This window comes from Stegostoma tigrinum, chromosome 11, assembly GCF_030684315.1.
Source record: "Stegostoma tigrinum isolate sSteTig4 chromosome 11, sSteTig4.hap1, whole genome shotgun sequence".
In the NCBI taxonomy this organism is placed as follows: domain Eukaryota; kingdom Metazoa; phylum Chordata; class Chondrichthyes; order Orectolobiformes; family Stegostomatidae; genus Stegostoma; species Stegostoma tigrinum.
The window spans coordinates 51,810,501-51,833,967 of NC_081364.1; the positions used below are offsets into that span (position 1 = coordinate 51,810,501).

The following is a 23,467-nucleotide window of genomic DNA, read 5'->3' on the forward strand; positions in this document are numbered from 1 at the left end:
CTCTGACCAGTGATGTTCTGTATGAATCAGTGCTGGGACTTCAGTTGTTTGCAGTATGCGTAAATGATTTGGAGGAGAGTGTAGATGGTATGATTAGTAAGTTAGTGGATAACACAAAAGTTGAGCAGCTGTGGATAGTGAAGAGGATTGCCAGAGGATACAACAGGATACAGATAGGCTGGAGACTTGGATAGAGAAATGGCAGATGGAATTTAATCCAGATAAATGAGGTAATGCATTTTGGAAGGTTTACAGCATGTTGTGGGAATGGGGTCTTTAATCCTTGTAAGTCGTAGAGTGGCTGAGGGCCACCATGATTCCTAGTGGTTTTAGGAGTCCTGTTATGAGTTCCGATATATTCTTGATGTATGAAAGTGTGGCCAGTGTGTTAGGCCGTACTGTGTCCTCCTGTTGTTGTCTGTTTTGTAGGCATTAGACAGACAGGAAAGAAACTAGCCATCAGAATACATGAACATCAGCCAGCAGCTCAACTGCACAAAGAACTCTTCTTAATATTGGTACACTCTGACAATGAAGGCCATCAGTTTATCTGGGACAAGGTAACCATAGTAGCTCAAGCCAAACATAAAGTTCCCAGAGGCATGGTTCTCTACCCGTAATGCAATCAGCAAACACATAGAATTGGACTCCATATACAATCCCATACAGATCAAAACCGGAAATGATACTAACTCACCATAATGAACCGAACAGTATAATTTCCAAGTAGAGTAGAATCACACCACTTCATCGGAGGCTTCACGGATGATGTCACTTAGCATGGTGACGAAATGTCTGATCGAGAACAAGCCAGCTCGGTGAGCAAGTCAACAAGCTCAGTAATGTTCATCGATCATAGAATCGTAGGATCCCTACAGTGTGGAAACAGGCCCTTCGGCCCAACAAGTCCACACCGACCCTCAGAGCCTCCCACCCAGACCCAACCCCCATAACCCACCTAATCTTCACATAACTGAACACTGCAGGCAATTTAGACTGGCCAATCCACCTAGGCTGCACATCTTTGGACTATGGGAGGAAACAGGAGCACCCAGAGAAAATCCACACTGATATGGGGAGAATGTGCAGACTCGACACAGACAGTTGGCCAAGGGTGGAATGTTGTAAATTCGTTTGTACAATTTTCCACAGTTGACCTTTAATAAGATCTGACCAAGCACCAAGTGGCATTTTCCCATGTTTATGGTTCATTGATAATCTTTTAGAGGGTGAGAATTCCTTGAAGTGTCAGAATTAGATGGATCGCCTGTTAAAAGTTTCCACGCTGCAGATTCTTACTGCATCTATTTTTTTTACAAATGGTAGCAAGAAAGAAAATACCCCTTTAACTTTTAAAAATGTTATAATTTCAGGCGGTGGCCTCACATCTGATCATATTATCAAAATGAATGGTAGAGCAGATGCAAAGGACCAAATGGCCAATTCCAGATCCTAGTTTCTATGTCTGTGTTTCTATACAGCCATTTAAACTGTGATGTCACCAGTTAGTACATGTTTGAGGTCCTTGCTATTGTATACAATTTTTTTTGTTAAAAATGCAATTCTGATCCACTTATGCCTGTTATGTTCTACCAATTTACATTCTCTAATGTCTAGGAAATTAGTGCTTTCTTTGTGTGTTGCGACTTTAAAGGAGGAGTGAAGATTTTTGAGGATATTGGTGTCTCCTTCAAATTCCCCTCTGTGTCAGCCCAAATCCCTCATGCAGAATGCTGGTGTTACTATTTGATTCATCACCTAATTAATGAGATAGTGAAAATGAAAAAGGAGCACTTGCAAACCAAAGTGGTAACTACTGAAAATCAAATCAAGAAGATTTCAAAGAAGCCCTTAGGGAAAAAAAAATAGTATTTTGAACCCCGCATTCTTCCCACAATTGTTAAGAAACCTAACCAAGGTCAACTATCATGACTACACCAAGCATGTCCTCTGGATGATTGATGAATTGAGACTTTTATGTTGTCTGTCTTTTAGCTCCTGTTTAGATTTCAATTTAAAAATACCCAGCAGCACAGCTTTGTGTATAAACAGAATAAAGGTTAGGTAATTGCAAAAGTATTGTTATGGTTATTCAAGTAATAGTGACAGTGATAGTAGCTTAAAAATGCATACACAAAAATTAAAAATATGTAAAGATAGAAGATACTTCCAACGATAGAAGTAATATTAGTTTATAAGATTGTTACATGTTACCTGCTTGAAGAGTTCTGTTCAAAGTGAAACGATTGAATAGTAAAAGACAGAATTTAGCATACAATAGCTTCTGTCCTCAAATAGTTAGGGATTGTTCCCATAGATAGACCGAGCAGGTCAGCAGGATTTGGGAGAGAGAGACAATATTGCTGTTTCGCACCACAGTTCCAGTTATGGTGCTTGCATATTGCCATAAATCTGGCAGAACAGCAGTTGATTTTTAAATGCCTTCCTTCTCATTTTCCCTTTGGCTGAGACCCCTCTTTGACATTTCTTGGAGCTGTTCCTGGGAATGTTATCTAAAATGGTTGTTCACAGCCTATGTTACACAGACAAAAACATAAAATGGCTGCTGTAGCAAAATCACGCTTCCATTTTAGGTATTGGTTTAGCCGATGTGCATGCACCCCTGGGGTTCATATAAACAATCTGTTCACTCTATTTTAAAGATGACCAAGGGAAATCTTCCCATAGTCCTGATCTAAGTATATACTCAACCAATTTGATTTAAATAAAATCTGATATGGCCACAGAGGGATGCAGGACATATTGTTATTGCAATAAACAAACCAGTAACTGAGGCTTGCTGGTAGAATTTCAATTCACTTAATAAATCTGGAATTAAAAGCTAGTCTAATGATTACCCAGGCAGAATTGTCAATTGCCGTTTAAAAAAAAATTGGGTTTTCCATTGACCTTGTCAGAGGGAAGTCTGCCAACTTCACCTAGCCTGACCTCCATTTAACTGTAGATCCATAGAATGCGGTTGACTTTTAAATGCCCTCTGAAATGGCCGAGTAAGCCACTTAGTTTGTGTGTAACTGCGACAAAACGTGATAAAAGGAATGAAACTGGATGGAACAAGTCATTGAAAAGGGAGAATTAACCACTACTCAGCCTTGTGAGAAATTTTCAGACTATGTTTGAGGTTTAAACTTCACAACTAAAACATACACAAACCATTGGTTATTTTATTGAATGCTAAAAAAGCTGTTTAAGATGATCATAGAGGCATTCAGCACTGAAACAGACCCTTTGGTTCAACAGGCCCATGCAGGATATAATCCCAAACTAAATTAGTCCCACCTGCCTGCGTTTAGCCCATGTCCCTCAAAACCTTTCCTTTTCACGTACTTATCCAAATGTCTTTGGACATTGTAATTGTACCCACATCACCACAGTTAGTTCAGTTGGCTGAATGGCTGGTTTGTGATGCAAAGAGATGCCAACAGCAAGGGTTTAATTCCCAAATTGACTGAGGTTACCATGAAGGAATATCCTTCTCCCTCTTGCCTGAGGTGTAGCGACCGTCAGGATAAATCACTACCAGCTGTCTCTCTCTAATGAGAGAGCAGCCTTTTGGTCTGGTAAGACTATGGTAACTTTGTCGAAAAATCTAGCAAAAAAATTTCTGCCAAGAGTGCAGAGATTTTGTCAGAAATTCAGGTGATTTGATGCCATAACCAAGTATCCTCAAGGGCAAGAACAGCCTCAGCAGTCCACAACATACAATTTTTGAAGATGTAGAGACCGATACTTTATTAATCACAAAGTATCCACCCATGACAACATACAGGTTGAATGAAATTAAAGGCTCAAGAAGCATGTTAAAAAATGCTCAAATCCATAATTACTGCATCAATAGATGGCTAGAAAGTGTTCCAACAATTCTATTCTGAGATAATGCTTCAAGGAACAAAGGCATTTTGTTAATATGTATGACTGCTCGATTTATGATGAAAGATTGATCATATCTAGAATCCTCCAACTTTAAATACTTCATTGCACCAACGTCACTTGGTATTGTGAAGTCCTGCACCAGAGCATAAAAATCTGTTTGGTGGTCAAGGATCTCAAAATCATTCTTAAAAATGATTTCAAACTGCATCATTTGTGTGAATTGTCAGGAATAAAGAGAACTATTGATGATATCCTCACTTTCGTTGAGACCATGGGAATATCTCAAAATGTTCTTGAGGGAAGGAGGGCTGCTTTTCTCAACTTGTCCGGCCCAAATTTGACTGTAGAACCACAGCATCGTTGACGTTTAAATGCCCCCTGAAATGGCCGAGCAAGCCATTGCGTTGTATGCAACTGCAACAAAGTCTGATAAAAGGAATGAAACTGGATAGACCAAGAGATTGAGAAGGAAGTATAGGCTTGTAAATCATTTTGACAAAATCTTTTTGAATTCTGACGGAAGGCATTTCTTATAGTAATTGACTATTATTTTAGATTGATGTTGAATCATAGAATCCCTACAGTGTGGAAACAGGCCCTTTGGCCCAACAAGTCCACACGAACCCTCAGGGCATCCCACCCAGACTCATCCCCTCCTATAACCTACCTACTCTACAAATCCCTGAACACTACGGGAAATGTAGCATGATCAATCCACCTAGTCTGCGCATCTTTGGACTGTGGGAGGAAACCAGAGCATCCAGAGGAAACCTATGCAGACATGGGGAGAATGTGCAAAACTCCACACAGACAGTTGTCCAGCAGTGGAATCGAACCTGGGTCCCTGGTGCTGTGAGGCACCACTGAGCCACCATGCCGCCCCCACACCCATTCAATATTCTCCGATATCACTGGCTTCATCAATCATCGTAGAATACCTCCAGTGTGGAAGCAGGCCCTTCAGCCCAACAAGTCCACACCAACCCCCAGAGCATCCCACCCAGACCCGTCTCCCTATAACCCACATAATTTACACATTCTTGAACACTACGGGAAGTGCCATGCTAGTATTCTGTGATTTAAACACAAAGACACCCAGATTGTCTACACTGAAGTATTCTGAAGTTTCTCTCCATTTAAATAATATGTTGCCTTTCTATTCCTCTCACCAAAATGGATAACTTCACACTTGTACAGACCTTGTGCAAGAAAAAAAAGACAATGATCAACACATCCTGAATACCAATGCAATAGATTCAACAGTTAGTAATCTTGTTTAAAATTTTACACTTGCTGGTCAGCATTTTCTCTGGCCAAGTTTCAGAGTCTAGCCCATGCCCGGTATGACTATCGGAGCAGATGAGGGAGAAGACCACCAAGTACAAGAGTAGCATTACAAACCAAGATATTGCCCTTTTTGACAGGCACTTGCTGCTATATTTCAGGTGTTAAATGTCCCAAAGGCACTTTGACAACAACTGAGAGAAAGTAAGTGTGTGAAGTGTAGTGTGTCGGGTGGTTAAGGTCGTAGAGGGCCAGGTGGTCTAGGGATTGGGTCTGTTGACACTGTGATGTCAGCCCCAGCAAGCCAAGGCCAGGCTGAGACAGGTGTCAACCCCAGCAGGGCTGAGTCAGGCCAGGATGGCGTGAGGGTGTGGGGTCGTCTCAGGGAGTGTTTGTGATTGGGAGCTGTAGTTGAAGGTGTCAGTGGTGAGTCAAAAATTCAAGTTAATAGTTACCCAGACATTAAATCGTGTTTTTACTCCTCCAGCTTTTCCTGTGATCAACAAAGTAAGTTAGAATGCTTTGAATATTCTGATTTTATTGAACTGTTCAAGAGCTTTCCACATGCAGGGAAATTGCCCTGAAAAATTCAATTCCCTTCGCAATTCCCCTAAAGTCAGCTAAATCAGGAATTCTGAATGATTTCCAATTTACACTGCTCCAACAACTGTCTGATATTCCATCAGAATATCTGGGCCAACATCAACTTGGAATTTTAAGTTGTCATTCCACAAGGCTCCAGATGCTTTGGCTCCATGTGAAGTCCTAAAGGGAAGAAGACTGCAGACTCCACTTCCTGCTCTTCTGCACAAAATTATGCCTTTGTTCAAGGTATCAGATTTAGAGAAACTAAGGAAAATAAGAATGACTACAGTGCCAATCACACCAGAAATTATAGACAATGATACAGAGTACATAACTTAGAAGAACTCCAGAAAGTGTGGATTCATGACAAAATCAGGAAGGCCAAGTTCTAGAAAACAAACTTACATCCACAAGCTTATCTAACGCAGACTGAAAATGGAATAGTGAGATGAAACAGACACCTACTGCATTCTACAAACGGAAGACTGTCAGTGGAATGAAGCAGTCATTTAGAAGACAGGAAGATGATTTAGCAATAATTTCGTACTCTCTCATGATTCACGTCATAATCTACCGTCTCACAAGAAATAATGGAGGAGAAGATAATGCAAATAATAAATGAGTTACTGTCAGAGACCTATAGGAATATCCCGGAGAAGAAAAGTCCTGGATGGGAGGCTGAGGTTTTGGTTCCAGGCATGTGTCAACACTTGGGAGGATGTGGGGTCATGGGAGCTGGTGGGGTTGATGTGTCCCAGGGTGGGGGGAGTGCGCTGTCATTTTGGTCAGGGGCTTGCAGATGTAAGGTGTCCAGGGGTTGTGACTGTGGTAAGTATGGGGTCACTTAAAGGGAGTTAGACCATGTACTTAATAGTCTAACTTTTCCTAAGTAACTATTTTACTCAATTTCATTAGAAAGATTCAAAGTCTCTAATTGTTATGGAGACTTTAGTCCGATTCCTGTCATACAGTAATAGCCCAGAGGAAATTTCCTGGTTGATTCCTCCATTGTACTTTGGGGATACTGTATGGTGCAATTCCCATCTACGTCATCAAACTGATAGTCTGGCCCGTGGAAAATTTGCCTCACTCTTTATATTGCAGTTGCCGAACATGTTCCCAGCAGGTAACTTGTTGAATAAGAAGTATAAAATCTGAGACAAAACGTTATATTTAAGCATCACTCCAGGACTTAAGCACAAAGAATAAAACTGAAACTCCGGTGCAGTAATGGAGTATTGCATTGTTATGGATGCTGTTTTTGGATGAAATGTTAAACCAAAGCCCATCTGCTCCCTTCAGGGGAACATTAAGTAACAATGGAACCATTCTGAAAGAACAAACAAAGTTATCCCCAGGGTCCTGGTCCTCAGTTAATTTAACACAGATTATCTGATTTGTATTGCATTTTTGGGGCCTTTGCCATGCGCAAATTGGCTGTTACATGTCGTCCATTACAACAGTGATTAACCTTCCAAAGTACTACCGCATTATCAGTGAGGTGTGTCGAGATGTCCTGACGTTGTGAAAAACGTTATACAAAGCCAAATCTTTCTTTTGATGTATTGACGTGAAAATACACATCAGAATGTGCTCAGAGATAATAGGAACTGCAGATACTGGAGAATTTGAGATAACAAAGTGTGGAGCTGGCTGAACACAGCAGACCAAACAGCATCTTAGGAGCAGGAAAGCTGAAACAGAGGCCTGAAACGTCAGCTTTCCTGCTCCTAAGATGCTGTTTGGCCTGCTGCGTTCATCCAGCTCCACACCTTTTTATCTCAGAATGTGCTTTTGCTCCAATGAATGCTCACAGCCAGCAAGTACAGGCATGTGAGCCATTTTTGATGAAGAGTCCAAAGGTCTGAAATACTAAACTTCTCTGTTTCTCCACAAATATTGCCTGACTTGCTTTGAGTTCCAATATTTTCTGTCTCAGTCTGTCGGTTTCAGTAATGTAATGTCTTTCATTGTTAACCATTAATTCATATACATTCTCAACAGCTTAATCCAATGTAGAGTTGGGCTGTTACATCATTTCTTTTAAAAGAAACAGAATACTCCAAATGTAAAAAATTGAACCTCTATCGCAATATGGATATTACAGGAAAATACTAACATGTTTTCAATGGCTATAGATAGAGCTAATGCATTTTAAAGGCATTGTTGTAAATTTGTATTCTTAATCAACCATATAAATCACAAGATTAAGTTGATTATATTGGTCTTCAGCCAGTTTCACACGCTTAATAAGATGGAAAACATTATTGCCAAAATCAAAAATATTTTTTGAGGAATAAAACAAGATGTTCGGTACCTTGCATGTTTCATGTTGCTGGTGCACAACTTTATATAGAAATAGGAATCAAAACAGAGCAATGTCTAAGAGGGTGATCCGTCAACTTGCTACCATTTTCCTCAAGGTGAAATTCACTGCATTATTTACAAAGCTTGATTCAATTAAATCTACCCTGACATCAACTATCTTTAGATTTTCTAATTGGGAAAAGTGTACTGAACAAAAACTGCATTTCTTTTGATCACTTTGTGATGATTAATGGTTGCTGCCAAAGATTAACATTGACACGAAAGAATTTATTTACAAGTCACACACCAGCGTTGTCATTATCCATCGTGTGGTATGGACTTCAGGTTCCAAAATTAATCATAAAACAGAGTAAATTTTGTACTGGTGACAATAGTTCTGCCACAAGAATAGTGTTTAAACAGCGAAGAAAAGGTAATATCATGGGTTTATTTTAGCTTTCAAAGATATTTTAATTTATAAATGTTAAAGCCAGATGTACTTGCTTATGAGGCTGAAAATGTTGAAATCATATTAACTTAGCTCTTTAATATGGCATGCTGCTAATGGTTTTGATTCTTAATGGTCTAGCGTTCAGTTTTAATCATCTCATTTAAACTGTGACAGTTTGAATGAGCTCAATGCCTCTAATGCTGGTCATGTTCCGAAATATGGAATGTTGTTAATTACAAAAGAAACAGGAAGACAAATCACATGTAGGTTTCTCCTGTTGAAAAATCATTTTATTAAAGGCTGATGTAGGATTGTGCTAATTAAAAAGTTAAATGCCCTTAATAACAGTCTGCATCCAGCAAACAGATTAAGTTAGCAGCTAGAATATTGAATGGAAACAGTAAAACCTGCGCCAGACCAGATGTGTGCAGTAAAATATTCCTGAATTCTGGTCCACTGGACTGTAACTGAGACCAGGTTTACTTGTGGATAGGATTGAGATCTGAACTTTGCCAGTTGCAATGTATTTAGGAGGATTTGGATGGAAAGTAGAAAGAAGATGTGAAATAGTGTTGATCAAGGATAATGAATGAAATATTTTGCTTTTCTTGGGAGCCAGCAGCAAACTAGGTAGGGAAATTTATATGTAAAAGAGGCCATAAATCTGATTCCTACAAGAATTAAAGTTTGCAATTAAGTCCTTGAAGTTTTATAGGCAAGTCAAGCTTAGCAACAGTAGGCCCTTTTGCATGCACCTCTGTGTGATTCAAGCTCACAAAAAGGCCATTTTACCAGAATTAAGTTCCTCTTCCCAATTATGTTCCCCATGGGCATGTTTTAAGTACCTTCTGATTCCTGACTTTGAAAGAGGCATGCAGAAGAGATACTATACACATTGGACAGTGCTTTGTCCTCTTTGGGAGTGTTTGTCTATGCAGGCCATGGGTGGAGTTGACTAGTGTCATCTACATTGCATGTTTTGCAGTGGATGGCTGAGGTTAGGAAGCTGGAATGTAATGGATACAGATCAAGGACCCGGGCCATTGGTAGAAGTTTTGTCAAGCGACGCAGGCTGACCGGGCACCTTGGGAGATCTAGTACATCTTGCTTCAGATATCTTGCTCTGACAGCCTGAATTATGCTCCTGGCTTACAGGAAATAAAAATTTGACTGGACCCTTCAAATTTAGCATCAGGACCTTTGACTTCTGAAAATAACAGTGAGTGTTTTAACTTTTTGCCTGTCCCCAGAACAATATTCCCCTTGCTCCAAGTGGATGTCATGATCACATCAGTAGTGACCAGAGTCCATTAACTGCAGATTTGTATAGCTCAATTAGCTATCAGTGTTTCAATTTAAAAATAACCAACAGCAATGCATTAGCTTTAAAGAAGATCAAATATTAGCTCATTACGCAACTGTAGCAGCAGATTATTAAGTGACACAATTATTAGTTAAAATACTGAAATAAAGATTAAAAGTAGATATGGCTGAAAGACAACTACAAAAATGGAAGGTAGATCAGTCCGTTATCATTGCAGATCTGTACCTTGCTCGAAGATTCTAATTCCAAAGTGAAGGGGTTGAAAACTTCAAGTCAGAATTTACTTACTGTGATGGCTTCTATTCACAAATAGTTGAAGGTTTCTTTCAAAGTTGAACTGAGCGGAATAGATTTTGGGAGGAAGTGAAGGCTCAATTGTTTAACCTTTTATGAAACTGCAAGTTATGGTCTTGATAGCCTGTTCCGTACTCCAATCCTTTAGCTTATTTACCATTCCTTGCCTACTTGGAGTAATACCCAAATGATATTTCACAGTCTGTCTTATCATAACTAAAGCAAAATGGCTATTGTGTTTATTTTAAAGGTGCCCTTCTTCCGCCAAGCAAAGACATTAATTATGTTGGAATTCCCGGTAGTGTCCTTCCAATCTCCTTTCTGTCAGAAGCTATATATTTATTATAACTTACAACTTAACATTGTGCTAGGCAAGGGTTAATTAAATTCTAAATCCTCCCCTTGTGTGATTGATTCTTAAGATAACACATCAGTCTACCTGCTTTTCAGCTGGGGTAAATCAACAAGAGCTACCTGGTGTCTTCTGGGAACAATTGTAGAAGATTCCATTTAAAAAAAAATCTTCTTTACAAAGTATAAAATGTAATGTTTATACAGTTGTGACACTAATGAACTGAGAATTGTGTAATCATGTGAAGAAAGCCAACCTATCCTCAAGCAGAGGTGAGGCTAACTCCTACACACACTATTGAACAAAGTCTGCATAATGGAAGTCAGGCAGAAGATATAGAAGCCTGAACACATGCACGCATGAGTTCAGGAACAGCTTCTTCCCACCTATTATTAGATTGATGGATGGACTTTCTACTGCTGGTCTTGTTGACGTTGATCTCGCTTACATACAGCCTGTGCAATGTAACCCGTATACCTTTGTCTAAGAGTTTTTAATCTGTGCATCCTTGCTTACTATGATCTGCCTGCAGTGCTCGTAAGCAATGCTTTTCACTGTACTTCAGTACACATGACAATAATCAATCAATCAATCAATCAATCAATCAATCAATCAACCATTGTTACAGTTCTCTTTAGAGAACTTCACCTGTGAAGCACCTTGAAACATTCTTTTGCGTTAAACGTGCTATCAGCATTCAATTCATTGACATGAAATATACGCTTGAAGCCCTCTCCCAGCCCATCTTCCTTTCCTCTTTCAAGATGCTCCTTAAAATCTGTCTACCTTTTTGGCCAAGATTCCTGCCTTGCTTTAATCTGTGCGTCCATGTCAAAATCCAGTTTCTCACTTTCCTGTAAAGTATCTTATATTATAAATTTAATGGCAGTATCTTAAAAATAAGTAATTTTTCTTATATCACTTCTCTATAGGTGAATTGTGAGGTAAACCGTGATGCCTGTCATATAAGTAGGCAGACAGGCTGATGAACAAAAGAGTGATTATAGAGGTAAGTTTTAAAGAGCATGTTAAAGAAGGAAAGAGTGGAAAACAGCATGATTTTTTTAGGAGGAGAATTCCAGAATTTACAGTTGACCACAAATGTTGTAGTAAATTCTAATCAGCTTGCTCAAAAATCCAGAATTAAAGGAATGCAGATATTTTGGAGGTTTTTGGTCAAGAGGAATGTACAGAGATAGGGAAAACAAAAGTCATCAGCAAAACTACTGTACCTTGTACAAGACACATGTCAGGAATATGTTGGAATACTTTCTATTTGCCTAGGGGACGACATCTTCAATAATGCTAAAGAAACTTGACACCATCCAGGACCAAATTAGTTACTTAACACACCAGCCACTTCTTAAACATGTACTTCCTTCACTGTTACTGATAATGGACAATGCCAGATGCACAGCATCCACCAGGAGAAACCAAGCTGTTTTGAAAGCATTTTCAAAACTCTGACCTCTATCATTTAGAAGATCAAGGGCAAGAAACCACTGCCAACTACAGGTTCCTCTCTAAGCCATGTACATCCTGGCCTGGAACTATATCACCATTGTTTTATTCCCATTAAATCAGAATCCTGAAATTTGCTCCCTAACAAGACTAAGAGTATACCTGGATTCTAACAGCCCAAGTTGGTGGCTCATCACCATCTTCTGGCTGCAACGGTAGCGTTCTCATCTGTGTGTCATATGTTTCCAGGTTTGAGCCCATTCCAGGATTTGAGCGCATAAATCAATGATAGAGTGTGGAATTGTGCTGCTCTGTTGGCGATGCTATATTGTGGATAAGACCTTAAACCAAGGCCCCATCTGCCTATTCAAGTGGATGTGAAAAAATCTAATGACAGAAGAGCAACTGACTTATCTCTGATGTCCTGGTTAATATTTCCCCTCAATTAACATCACAAAAGAACAAACTGCCCAGTCATTGTTAAATTGCTGTGTTTAGGAATTTGCTATTTGCAACTCACTCCTATTGTTTCCTAAATTATAATAGTGATTCTACTTCATTGACTGTAGAGTACATTTGATCTCCAGTGGACATGCCAAGTACACTATGTATGCGTGTATTTCTTTTCTTTCAGATAAATTTGGCTTTAGTAATAAATACTGCCCTTGTAGCAAAGGCAAGACCTAAGAAGGAACTAAAACAGAAATTAAAAGCAAATTGTATCTTAGAATCAAGGTGTTATTTGATTAGGAGCCATTGCATGTCAGCAAGCAGGGACAACTGGTGAATAGGATTTGGTGAAATAAAGACACACAACAAAGTTTTGGATGACCCCAAATTTACAGAGGGTAGAATATGGGAGGCGAGCCATATTTGTTTTGAGGTAGTCATATCTAAAGGTAACAAAGGCATGGATGAGGTGGCAGAGGTGAAGTCATATGATGTTGCAGTGGTTAAAATAGAATGTCTTAGTAATAGCACACATTCGTGGTCAGAATTTCATTTTAAGGTCAAGTAGAATCGTTATCAGACAGTTGCCGGGGGAAAAATGGAAATAATTGTAACAGGGAAGAGAGAGTTTCAGCTTATTTCACAAGTAGAAGAATAAATAAAGGGTTGTTTTGAGATTGTGATGAGTTTTGTCAGTGCACTATGTTTTCAGGTGAGTTCATCCAAAGGTAGAGCTGAGATATTACAGGAGGTCCCTGTGCAACATTGACTCAATCAGCCTTGTTTAGCTTTAATGTAATTCCTGGAATAAGGACTATATATCCATTTCACATGTGGCATTCTCTATAACATCATTTGTTACAGACTTCTTGTTCTCTGGCCGAAGTACACAAATGGCATTTCCCTGTTGAGGTCAGTGAATTATGACAGGGGCTTTTTCTGTTGCTTCTCTTACCACCATTCCTGCCCTTTGGTTCCCGTCCTCAGTCTTTGTAACTATTGGCTTTCCTTTCTCCTATCCATTCTCCTCTTTAAAGTCCCTGCTGTGTATTGCCAAAAATCAGCACTACTTCATTGGCTCTTCTTCTTCCTAACCCCCTCCAACTTCCAATAAACAATGAAATCTTGGGACTGACTCAAAATCTTTTCTAAATAAACTAACAGACATTGCCAAACCACTTCAAAGAAAGATAAATTTATTGCAAACTCATAAAACTGCCAATCAAACAAAGGCAAAAGTCTCTAACATAGCTGAATCCATTAATGTTTCTGGAGATCTGATTGGAATTCAATAATACAGTTGTGTCAACGAAAGCTCTAGCTGAATTCATTAAAAAACTAGATGCAGGCTGAGCAGGTGGTTCATCAGATGGTTGACTTCTTTAATTAACAGGTCATCTAATTGATAGATTTGTTAATTTGAAACAGATTAAAATACTTAATGCACCCATAGTACAAAACATTAATACCTGCGTTAAAATAATATTGTAATGAGCTTGTAAGAGGTTCAATTTTTGGGGAGAATTTTGAATGCCTCTCTGCTTATTTTGAAAGCTTTGTCAGCCTTTCAAAGAACTGGCAATATTTTTACAGGTCTTATTGCTTCTGTATTTAGTGGATATTGGAAGGGTGGGTATGAAGAAGACACACAGAAATTAGAAGGGGTGAGGGAGGACAGTTAGGGTGCCTTACAACCATATATCAACGTTCTTCCAGGTAGAGGCAGGCCTTCCAATTTGCCTGACTCAACTCTTCACCATCCTCCACAACCACCATTGGCTTCAACTGGAATCAGTGAGACCGCCTACAGCCTGTCTCTGCCTCAGTTTGAAATATCGCAGGGAAGTAGTACCAGAACGGAGATGGGATCAAAGATGAAAATTTATCCCTTTTTCTTTAACTTTCCTTGAAACACAAGATCCAATTTTGGTACATTAACACTTGTGTTTGAAAATTGCAGAATGTAGTGTAGAAATATGGTAATAAATGCATAAAATTCATTTTTTTTTCTTTTGGGGAGAAACACTCAATTTCAACAGGTTTAAAATGATGAAGTTGTTGCGCTCATATGCACACCTCAGCTTCTTCAATTTCAGTGTTCAGCAGTTTTGACAAAGTTACCTTTTCCTATTATTGATCACAGTTATTTATTTGTGAAGGCATATGTGAATTAATCAGTGCTGAGGATAGGTAAATTAACCTTTCTCTCTCCAACCAAAATATGCAAGTGTAGGTTTTTCCTCTTTCTGTTATAACTTTGTTGACAACATTGTTTCTCTGTTTCTTTGTACAATTTCCAAAACACTCATGATGTTTAGTATCATATTTATTTTATGTGGTGAGTGATAGTTTTTAAAATTTACAAATGTGAATACGCTGACATTTTTAACTGGTCCTAACAGCAGGTTAATTTAGACAACTGCTGGCTGAAGCTATTTGTCATTTCTGTAAGGAAAACAATATGGAAAGGCTGGGTTGGGGGCTAGATTAATGATGCTGAGCTTGTGGTAGAAATTTAACATCTAAAAACTACGTATATCCATGATATGGAACAGAGTGGGGAGAAAAATTACACTTGTGACCCAGTTGCATAAACTAGCACATTTTAAACGACCATAAATTTTTCTATTGTTAATTGGGGCGTGGTATTGTTAATGGAACAAAGGATAGTGAAAATTTACTGTTTTCTTAAACCCATTTGAAACTATTCAAACCATTTCTATATGGGCAGTATCTGATGCTGTATTGCTCAAACTAGGACATGAGGTGATTACAGGAAAACAAGTGTCCGGCAGAAAATGGTTTGTGTAATTCTCAAAAATTATACTGTAAAAGTGATACTGTAGTATGTTTTCAGAGAATGAAACCACAAACTTTTTGCATTAGTTAGGTTCAAGCTAGCAACAATTCTCTAGGAAATCACAAACAGAACTATACCTACGTTTGGAAGGTAGGGGAATTGTGGTAATGTGACTGGAATGACACTCCAGAATCCCAGGAAAAGTTTCTAAGTGCATGGGATTGAATCCAACCATGGCAGATGGTGAAATTAGAATTCAATAATTGTTGGTCTCATGACAATCATGTAACCATTGTAAATTGTCATATAAAAGCCATCCAGTTCACCAGTGTCCTTTTAGAGAAGGAAATCTGCCATTCTTATCTGGCCCACATGTGACTCCATACCCACAGAAATGTGATGCAACAGAGATTTACATCCACTTTCAAAATGTGTTGCATATTTTTTGGAGAAATGGTTCATTGAAAAGTAAGAAAGTTCTTGATATTGTGGTGTAAAGATAACAATCTCTCCCTCAACACCCGCAAAATAAAAAAGCTGGTCATTGACTTCAGAAAGCGAGGTGAAGGGCACGCCCCTATCTGCATCAATGGAGCTGAAGTGGAAATGGCCAAGAGCATCACGTTTCTTAGCGTGACAATCACCAACAATCTGTCCTGGTCTATCCACGTTGTTGCAACAGTCAAGAAAACACAACAACGCCTTCACTTCCTCAAGAGGCTAAGGAATTTGTCATGCCTGTAAAGACCTTTACAAATTTTTATCGATGCACCATAGAAAGCATTCTATCCGCATGCATCACTGCTTGATATGGCAACTGACTGCTGTGCCCAAGACTAAGAAACTACAGAGTTGTGAATACAGCCCAGTCCATCTCACAAGCCAACCTTCTATCCATTGATTTCATCTATACATCTCACTGCTTCTGAAAGGCAGCCAACATAATCAAAGACTCTTCCCACCCAGTTATAACCTCTTCCATTGGGCAGAAAATACAAAAGAACAACTTCTTCCACGTGGTTATCAGGCTCCTGAATAGACCTCTCAAATTTCAAATTTAATATTGACCTCACTCTTTATGTACCTTCTCTGCAGCCTTAACGTTGTGTTCATTGCTCTGTTCTATTACCCTCATGTGCTTTGTAGTATGATCTGCCTGTACTGCACGCAAAACGAAACTTTCCACTGCGCCTAGGTACATGTGACAATAATAAATCAAATCATTGCATACAGAATTTGAAAAGCCACTAAAAAGTAATATTTTTCACTCAGCTTAATCAATACTAACCATCCTGATTTAGTTATGTAACTATTTTCTAGATTTCAACAGACCAGGAAGAAACATTACCCCTCAACATTCAATGGTATTAATATCTCTGAACCTCCCATTATCAATAGGCTCAGGGCTCTGAGTAATGGAGAGCCTGAGCTGAACCAACCATATTAGCACTTTGGCTACAAAGGCAATTAAGGTACTATGAATTCTAAAGCAAGTAAATTACCCCTCATCTCCTTAAAGCTTGTTTACCATCTAAATGGCACAAGTCAGGAGTGTGTTGGAATCCTTTCCACTTACATAGATGGTGCAGCAGCAACAACATTCAATAAGCTTGGCACCGTCCACAACGAAGCAGCCTGCCAAACTGGCCCGACATCTACACTCTCGACCGTCAACACACAATGGCACCAGCGTACCAACTACAAGCTGCAGTGCAGTAACTATCCGAAGCTCCACCAACAGCTCCTTCTAGATCCATGACCGTTACCAGCTGGAAGGACAAGAGGACTGCATGTATGGAAACATCACCATCTGCAAGTTCTCATTCAAGTCAAACAGCATCCTGACTCGGAACTGTATTGCCATTCCTGCAGTACATATTTGGGAGTAAAATGTTCACATATACTTCTCTCCTTGTAACTGCTCAATAACCTTCAATATTTAATAGCTCATCTTACTTTTGAATAATAGTTCAGGATGTGCAATTTTTTTTAGCTCCACATTGAAATGTTTATTTGAATCATCCATTCTAAAGTTTCATTCAAATATGACAAAGCCAGTTCCATAGGAAAATCATTCTTATAGTCAGGATACTTAGACCGTAGAGCAATTGTTCTTTTCAAGTCATTCTTTTTTTAAAGTGTTATGGTAAAAAGGGCACTCTTGGGTCTGCAGGATACAAGTTAATGAGGTTTTTTATTCAAGCATGTCTCAAATGGAGTAGATCTGTCAGGGCTAAGAGCCTGACTCAAACAATACAAAATATGTCACACATATGTTTGTAGCACTCAATTCCATTCCCTCAATAACAGAGTTTCACAATTATGACTCGTCAATCATCGGGCCCCACATTTTGGGACATTCTGTTCTGCACATTAGCTAACACATATAGCTTAATATTGCCACATATAACAAATATTACTTTCCCATGTTGTCCTCTACAGCCGCTCCTTTTGGAACCCTGGTCTCACCAACTTGAGAAAGTTGGGATGTTCCCTTAAATTCTGTACCCGCCATATTTCCAGGGATCCCACTAGAAATTGTCTGACTTGAGATCTTATACAAATTTAGAAATCAGTTACAGTCTTAGCAAAAGCTTGATGACCAAAGCGAAATAAGAAAGTTCTTTCATTCAAATCCCCAGAGCTCGTATTGATTTCCCCGCCTTCCTTCCCTGGGTGTACGTTAGCTGCAGGTGATAGCAGAATATGTTGCCTCTTTGTTATTATCACCATTTGCACTTCTTGAAATCTTATCAGCCTCTTGTTGGTAGTTACCACCATTCTCCCCACTTTAGACTGTTTTCTTATCACTTTGGTTTATTCGCGAGCAGAAGTCCTTTAAAATCCTTGTTTGGTTAGGTTTTCTGTATCCTTCCTCTTTGATTGCCTGAATGCTTTTCTCAAATAACCTTTTATAGGGTCATACGCCATGTAAACACCCTTCAGACCAACTCATCCATGCCAATCAAGTTTCCCAAATCTGTGTTTTGCCCATATCCCTCTAAACCATTCCTTATCTGTCCAAATGTCTTTTAAATGTTATAGCTGTGGTGCTGCCACTGTGTGTTGCTGGTAGAGAGTGTGAAGTGATGCCAGTTAAGCAGGCTGCTTTGTCCTGGATAGTGCCAAGCTTCCTGAATGTTAGAGCTGCACCAATCTACAGAAGTGGAGAGCATTCCATCATGCTGTTGACTTGTGCCTTGTGGTTGGTAGACAAGTTTTAAGGAGATGATAGATTCGATACTCGCTGTGGAATTTGTAGTATCTCAATTGCCCATGGTATGGAGGTTTCCTATGGGAAAAGAATCAATGATGTGTAAGCAATTAAATTTGGTCATCAAGGGGGCAGCTCTCAAACCTGAGTTAGACAGGGGTAGGAAATAGGAATACAGCCTTCAACTTCTTTGGGATCCCCACTCAATTCAGTCCCAGAGACTCAGGTTTAGACACGTTCCTTTCACAGGTTTCCATGGTAGGCCCATCTACAATTTGATTGTATTCTCCACGCCAATTGTCGCAAGCCATATGACCACAAGTTCCTGCATCTCCTCAAATAGTTCATCAATGTTTAGTTTTTCTACAGTCATGTGTAGGGACTGAGGCGCAGGACCAAATTTTATATTTCTCAGGTTAAATTTAACATTCTGCCTAAGGTCTCAAGCCTATATGCTACATGCCGTTCCCTTTGACTCAGATTTAGTGACTTTAATAACAGTCTGGAAGGACAGATTTTATTGTCTGCTTCGACCTGTTTGGTTGCAAGTGTATATTCTGTTCCCCAGGCTGTCGCTTGCAGTTTTCTTGTGCACTTTTGGGCCACCTAGGAGGCATAAGGTTGGAAGTGGGGATGTTTGCCAATGATTGCATAATATTCGACACCATCTGCAACTCCTCAGATACCAAAGCAGTCCATGTTCAAATGCAACAAGATCTGGATAATGTTAGGGCTTGGGCTGACAAGTGGCAAGTGACATTCACACCATACAAATGCCAGGCTCTGACCATCACCATTAAGAGACAATCCAGCCACCGTCCCTTGACATTCAATGGTGTTACCACCACTGAATCCCCCACTGTCAACATCGTGGGGTTATCATTGACCAGAACCTCAACTGGACTCACCACATTAACACAGTGGCTACAACAGCAAGTCAGAAGCTAGGAATATTGCAGCGAGTAGCTCACTTCCTGACTCCTCATAGCTTGGCCACCATCTACAAGGCACAAGTCAGGAGTGTGATGGAATACTCCCCATTTGCCTGGATGAGCGCAGCCGCAACAACACTCAAGAAGCTTGACACCATCCAGGGCAAAGCAACCCTCTTGATTGGCACTACATCCACAAGCATTCACTCCCTACACCACCGATGCTCAGGAGCAGCAGTCAGTACTATCTACAAGATGCACTGCAGAAATTCACCAAAGATCCTCAGACAGCACCTTCCAAACCCACGACCAATTCCATCTCGAAGGACAAGGGCATTAGATACACGGGGACGCCACTATCTGCAAGATCTCCTCCAAGCCACTCACCATCCTGACTTGGAAATATATCACCATTCCGTCACTGGAACCCTGGAATTCTGTCCCTAACAGCATTGTGAGTCAACCCACAGCAGGACGACTGCAGAGCGGTTCAAGAAGGCAGCTCACCACCACCTTCTCAAGGGCGATGGGCAATGAATGCTGGCCAGCCAGCAATGCCCACATCCCACAAATGAATAGAAAATAAAATTTCTAATGCTAGTTATCCTACCCTCTGGGTCTGCCATGATGTCTAGGCAGTTAGCGTGTATCTTTTTACTCATTCGTGTTATGTGGGTGTTGCTGGCTTAGCTAGCATTTATTGCCCATCCCTTGGTGCCCTTGAGAAGGTGGTGGTGAGTTGCTTTCTTGAACTGATGCAGCCCATTTGCTGTAGGTCTACCAAAAATGTACTTGGCTGGGGTAGGGTGGTTGGGGGGGGATTTCCGGATTTTGACCTTGCAAATATGAAAAATCAGCCATACATTTCCATGTCCAGAGGGTGAGTAGCTTGGAGGGAACTTCCAAGTGGAGCTGCTCTGACGTATCTGCTGTCCTCGTCCTTCTAGATGGAAGTGGATGTAGATTTGGAACATGCTGACGAAGGAACCTTGATGAGTTTCTGCAGCGCATCTTGTAGATGGTAAACCCTGCTGCAAATGAGTGTCAGTGGTAGAGGTAGTTGTTTGTGGATGTGGTGCCAATCAAGTGGCTGCTTTTTCCTAGGTGGTGCTGAACTCCTTGAGTGTTGTTGAAGCTGCACTCATATAGGGAAATAGGAAGTATTCCATCTCACTCCTGACTTGTGCCTTGTTACAGAGTGCAGACTTTCAGAAGTTAGGAAGTGAATTACTCGCTGCAAGATTTCTAATCTCTGACATGTAGTCATAGCCATAGGACTTAAGTGGATAGTCTAGTTCAGCTTCATGTCATTGGTAACCCTCAGGATGTTGCTAGTGCGGCATTCAGTGATGGTCCTGCCATTGAATAGCAAAGGGCAGTGGCTAGATTCTGTCAGTGGAGATTGTCATTACCTGGAACACATGGCCCAAATGTTACTTGCCAGTTATTGCCTCACCACTCCTGGGGATCGAAGCGACTTATTTATTGAATCAGATAATCCTCTTGACTGTCTTCACAACCTACTCATTGGTCAATTCTATACTAGCTCATACATTGATATTGACCACATCCCTCTATCTTTCCACCCTTCCTGAAGCAATCATTCCGCCCTTGACCTTGTTTTCCACAATTATTACACTTTAGTTATCCTGTCTTATTCTGTCTACTATCCCCAGTACTACAGATGCTACACCACAGGTAAAACATTAGCTCATCTTAATGGCCGAGTTCAACTAATGCTGGCCTCTCCACCACTACTGAAGTCTTACTTTGTGTCCGCCTTATTTGTTTTAACATCTATCCTGCTTGCCTATTGTATGATAGTGTCATAATCATTGCCACAGAGAATCCTACACATAGAATATTTGTTGGCTCTGGTTGATTCCTCCTCTAACATTTTTAAAAAACACTTGGATTATTCTGGTGGAGCTCTGTACTTCAGAGAAATCATCATACGCTGTGAATTTTGTTTCTGCAACTTCACCGATAGAGATCTCCCAAAATCTGGAGGAAATGATTAACACCCCTCAATTTTTCTGCCCAACATGATGACTCTGTCCAGGTGTGATTGCTGATGTTCAATGTTCTCTATGTTGCATATGGGAGAGGTGGTGGCATTATGGTAATGTCAGGGAGCTAATGATCCAGAACACCATGCTAATATTCTGTGTTCAGAAATCGCACAACACCAGGTTATAGTCCAACGGATTTATTTGAAATCACAAGCTTTTGGAGTGCTGCTCCTGACAAAGGAGCAGTACTTCAAAACCTTGTGATTTCAAGTAAACATGTTGGACTATTCTCTGATGTCATGTGACTTCTGACCTTGTCTACCACATTCCAACACTGGCGCCTCCACATCATGGATAATATTCTAAGGATATTTGAATCCCACAGTGGTAGATGGTGAAATTTGAATTCCCTTCGTAACAGCACCATGGGAGTCACAACACCCGAAGGACTGTAGGAATTCAAGAAGCCAGCTAGCCACAGTCATTTGCAGGAAAACTGGGGATGAGCAGTAAATGCTGGCCTAGCTAGCAACGCCCACAATGCATGAATGCAGACAAAAGCTATATTCTTAAACCTTTCTCTGTTTGTTGGAAGTGTAATATTTGCTGTCATCCTTCAATATTGCTTGGACAATACTCCATTGTTGTTCGATTACCTTGTGCATGTGAGGCCGCATACATGATTAAAATGTGAGTTTTCAATTGCTGTCATGTCCTACAACAGTCTCCAAAACAGCGGGTGGACCAAAAGATGACCAGCTCCTTTAATATCTATTGTTTTTCACCTAAGGTGACCATATATCGGGCTGGCGTCACTGTCAGAATTTCTTCAGGTTTGTGCAGGTTAGGTATTTGTTTCGATCATTCTGAATGTGGGCTATTTTGGCATTGTTTCTTGGATCTCACTGCTCTTGTATTCTGTGATGGTAGAGATCTCAGAGCCAGAATATTCTATCTACATAAGATTAGTGAAGTGATGTAGTCTGTTCAGTTGAAGGAACATACCACAGACACAGTGCGTCACTGATGGACAAGGTGGATATTGAGCCTAGTTGCATCAGGACCATTCAAGTGATATTTCTCTTTCCTGAATATCATTAACATTTGTGAATATTAAAGTGGTTGTACCTATTCTGTTGATTCTGAGATATGAAGTAAGTGCCAATGAGGTTAAACATGAATGCAGAGGCAATGTTTATTATTTGAATATAAAAATATATACTCACATATGTACAACTACATATTTGAAAATATCTGTATTTTTCATACTGTGTATATTGTGGTTGTATTGTGCAATTAACGTTAATTTGAAGACTTCATAAATTTAAATCATCAAAGGATCATTTACGCAGGTGATTTTTTTCTTCTGTATGAAAACTCCTTGTATATTTTGACAACCTTATGCCTTGACTGTAAAACAGTTGACTATATGATAAGGCATATTATCATTGCACAACTTGCTCCGTTAACACCAACAGAAATAATGTAATATCATCCTATAATGATCTCACTGATCGCCAAGTTTCATTGTGGATCCCTTCAAGTATAGATCGAACTCTATTTTGAAAACTTATCTTTCGCAGAAACACTTGATTTTCCTTCAATTAAAATTTAGCACTGTCATGTATGACTGTCCTTGCAAATTATGGTTGTAAATATGTAATTTTTTGTGCAATGACACAAGCAAAACAATTATGTAGAATTGGTTTAAACTTAAAATTAAATTAGCAAACTCTCCATTCTAGTACTCAAAAATTAACTGTTTTGAAAGTTCCATTTATGTAGCATCTCATTGGATGTAATCCAACTACATAGAAAATCATCGGCTAAATCAACGAACATAATTTCTACATTAAACAGACAAATATTTCTGTCCAGTTAAAGCTAATTCCGTTGAAGTTTCCATAAATTGAATGCACAGCATATTATACATTGTAGGAAACTGGTGAGCAAAATGCCTTGTTTTGCATTCAAATCAACAATAGTAGTTAAATGCCGTTTGCCAATAGAAGAAACTTTACTTTAAAGCTTTCTGTTTTGCACTCATCAGGACAATTCACAAAAATACCAGAGTGAAAGGAAAACATTTATACTGTTTGAGAGGAGA

At 39.6% G+C, this 23,467-nt stretch overlaps 1 protein-coding gene across 3 annotated transcripts in view; it reads left to right on the top strand.

Moving 5' to 3' along the window:
* cfap20dc (CFAP20 domain containing) overlaps positions 1-23,467 on the top strand; it is a 356,705-nt gene that overhangs the window by 182,775 nt on the left and 150,463 nt on the right. Inside the window, exon 12 of one of the 3 annotated variants that reach the window (XM_048548272.2) lies at positions 11,424-11,500. The exons of the other annotated variants lie outside the window; for them this stretch is intronic. Coding sequence (XP_048404229.1) covers positions 11,424-11,477 — 54 coding nt within the window. The 3' untranslated portion in view covers positions 11,478-11,500. The remainder of the gene's footprint in view (positions 1-11,423; positions 11,501-23,467) is intronic. 3 annotated transcript variants of the gene reach the window in all.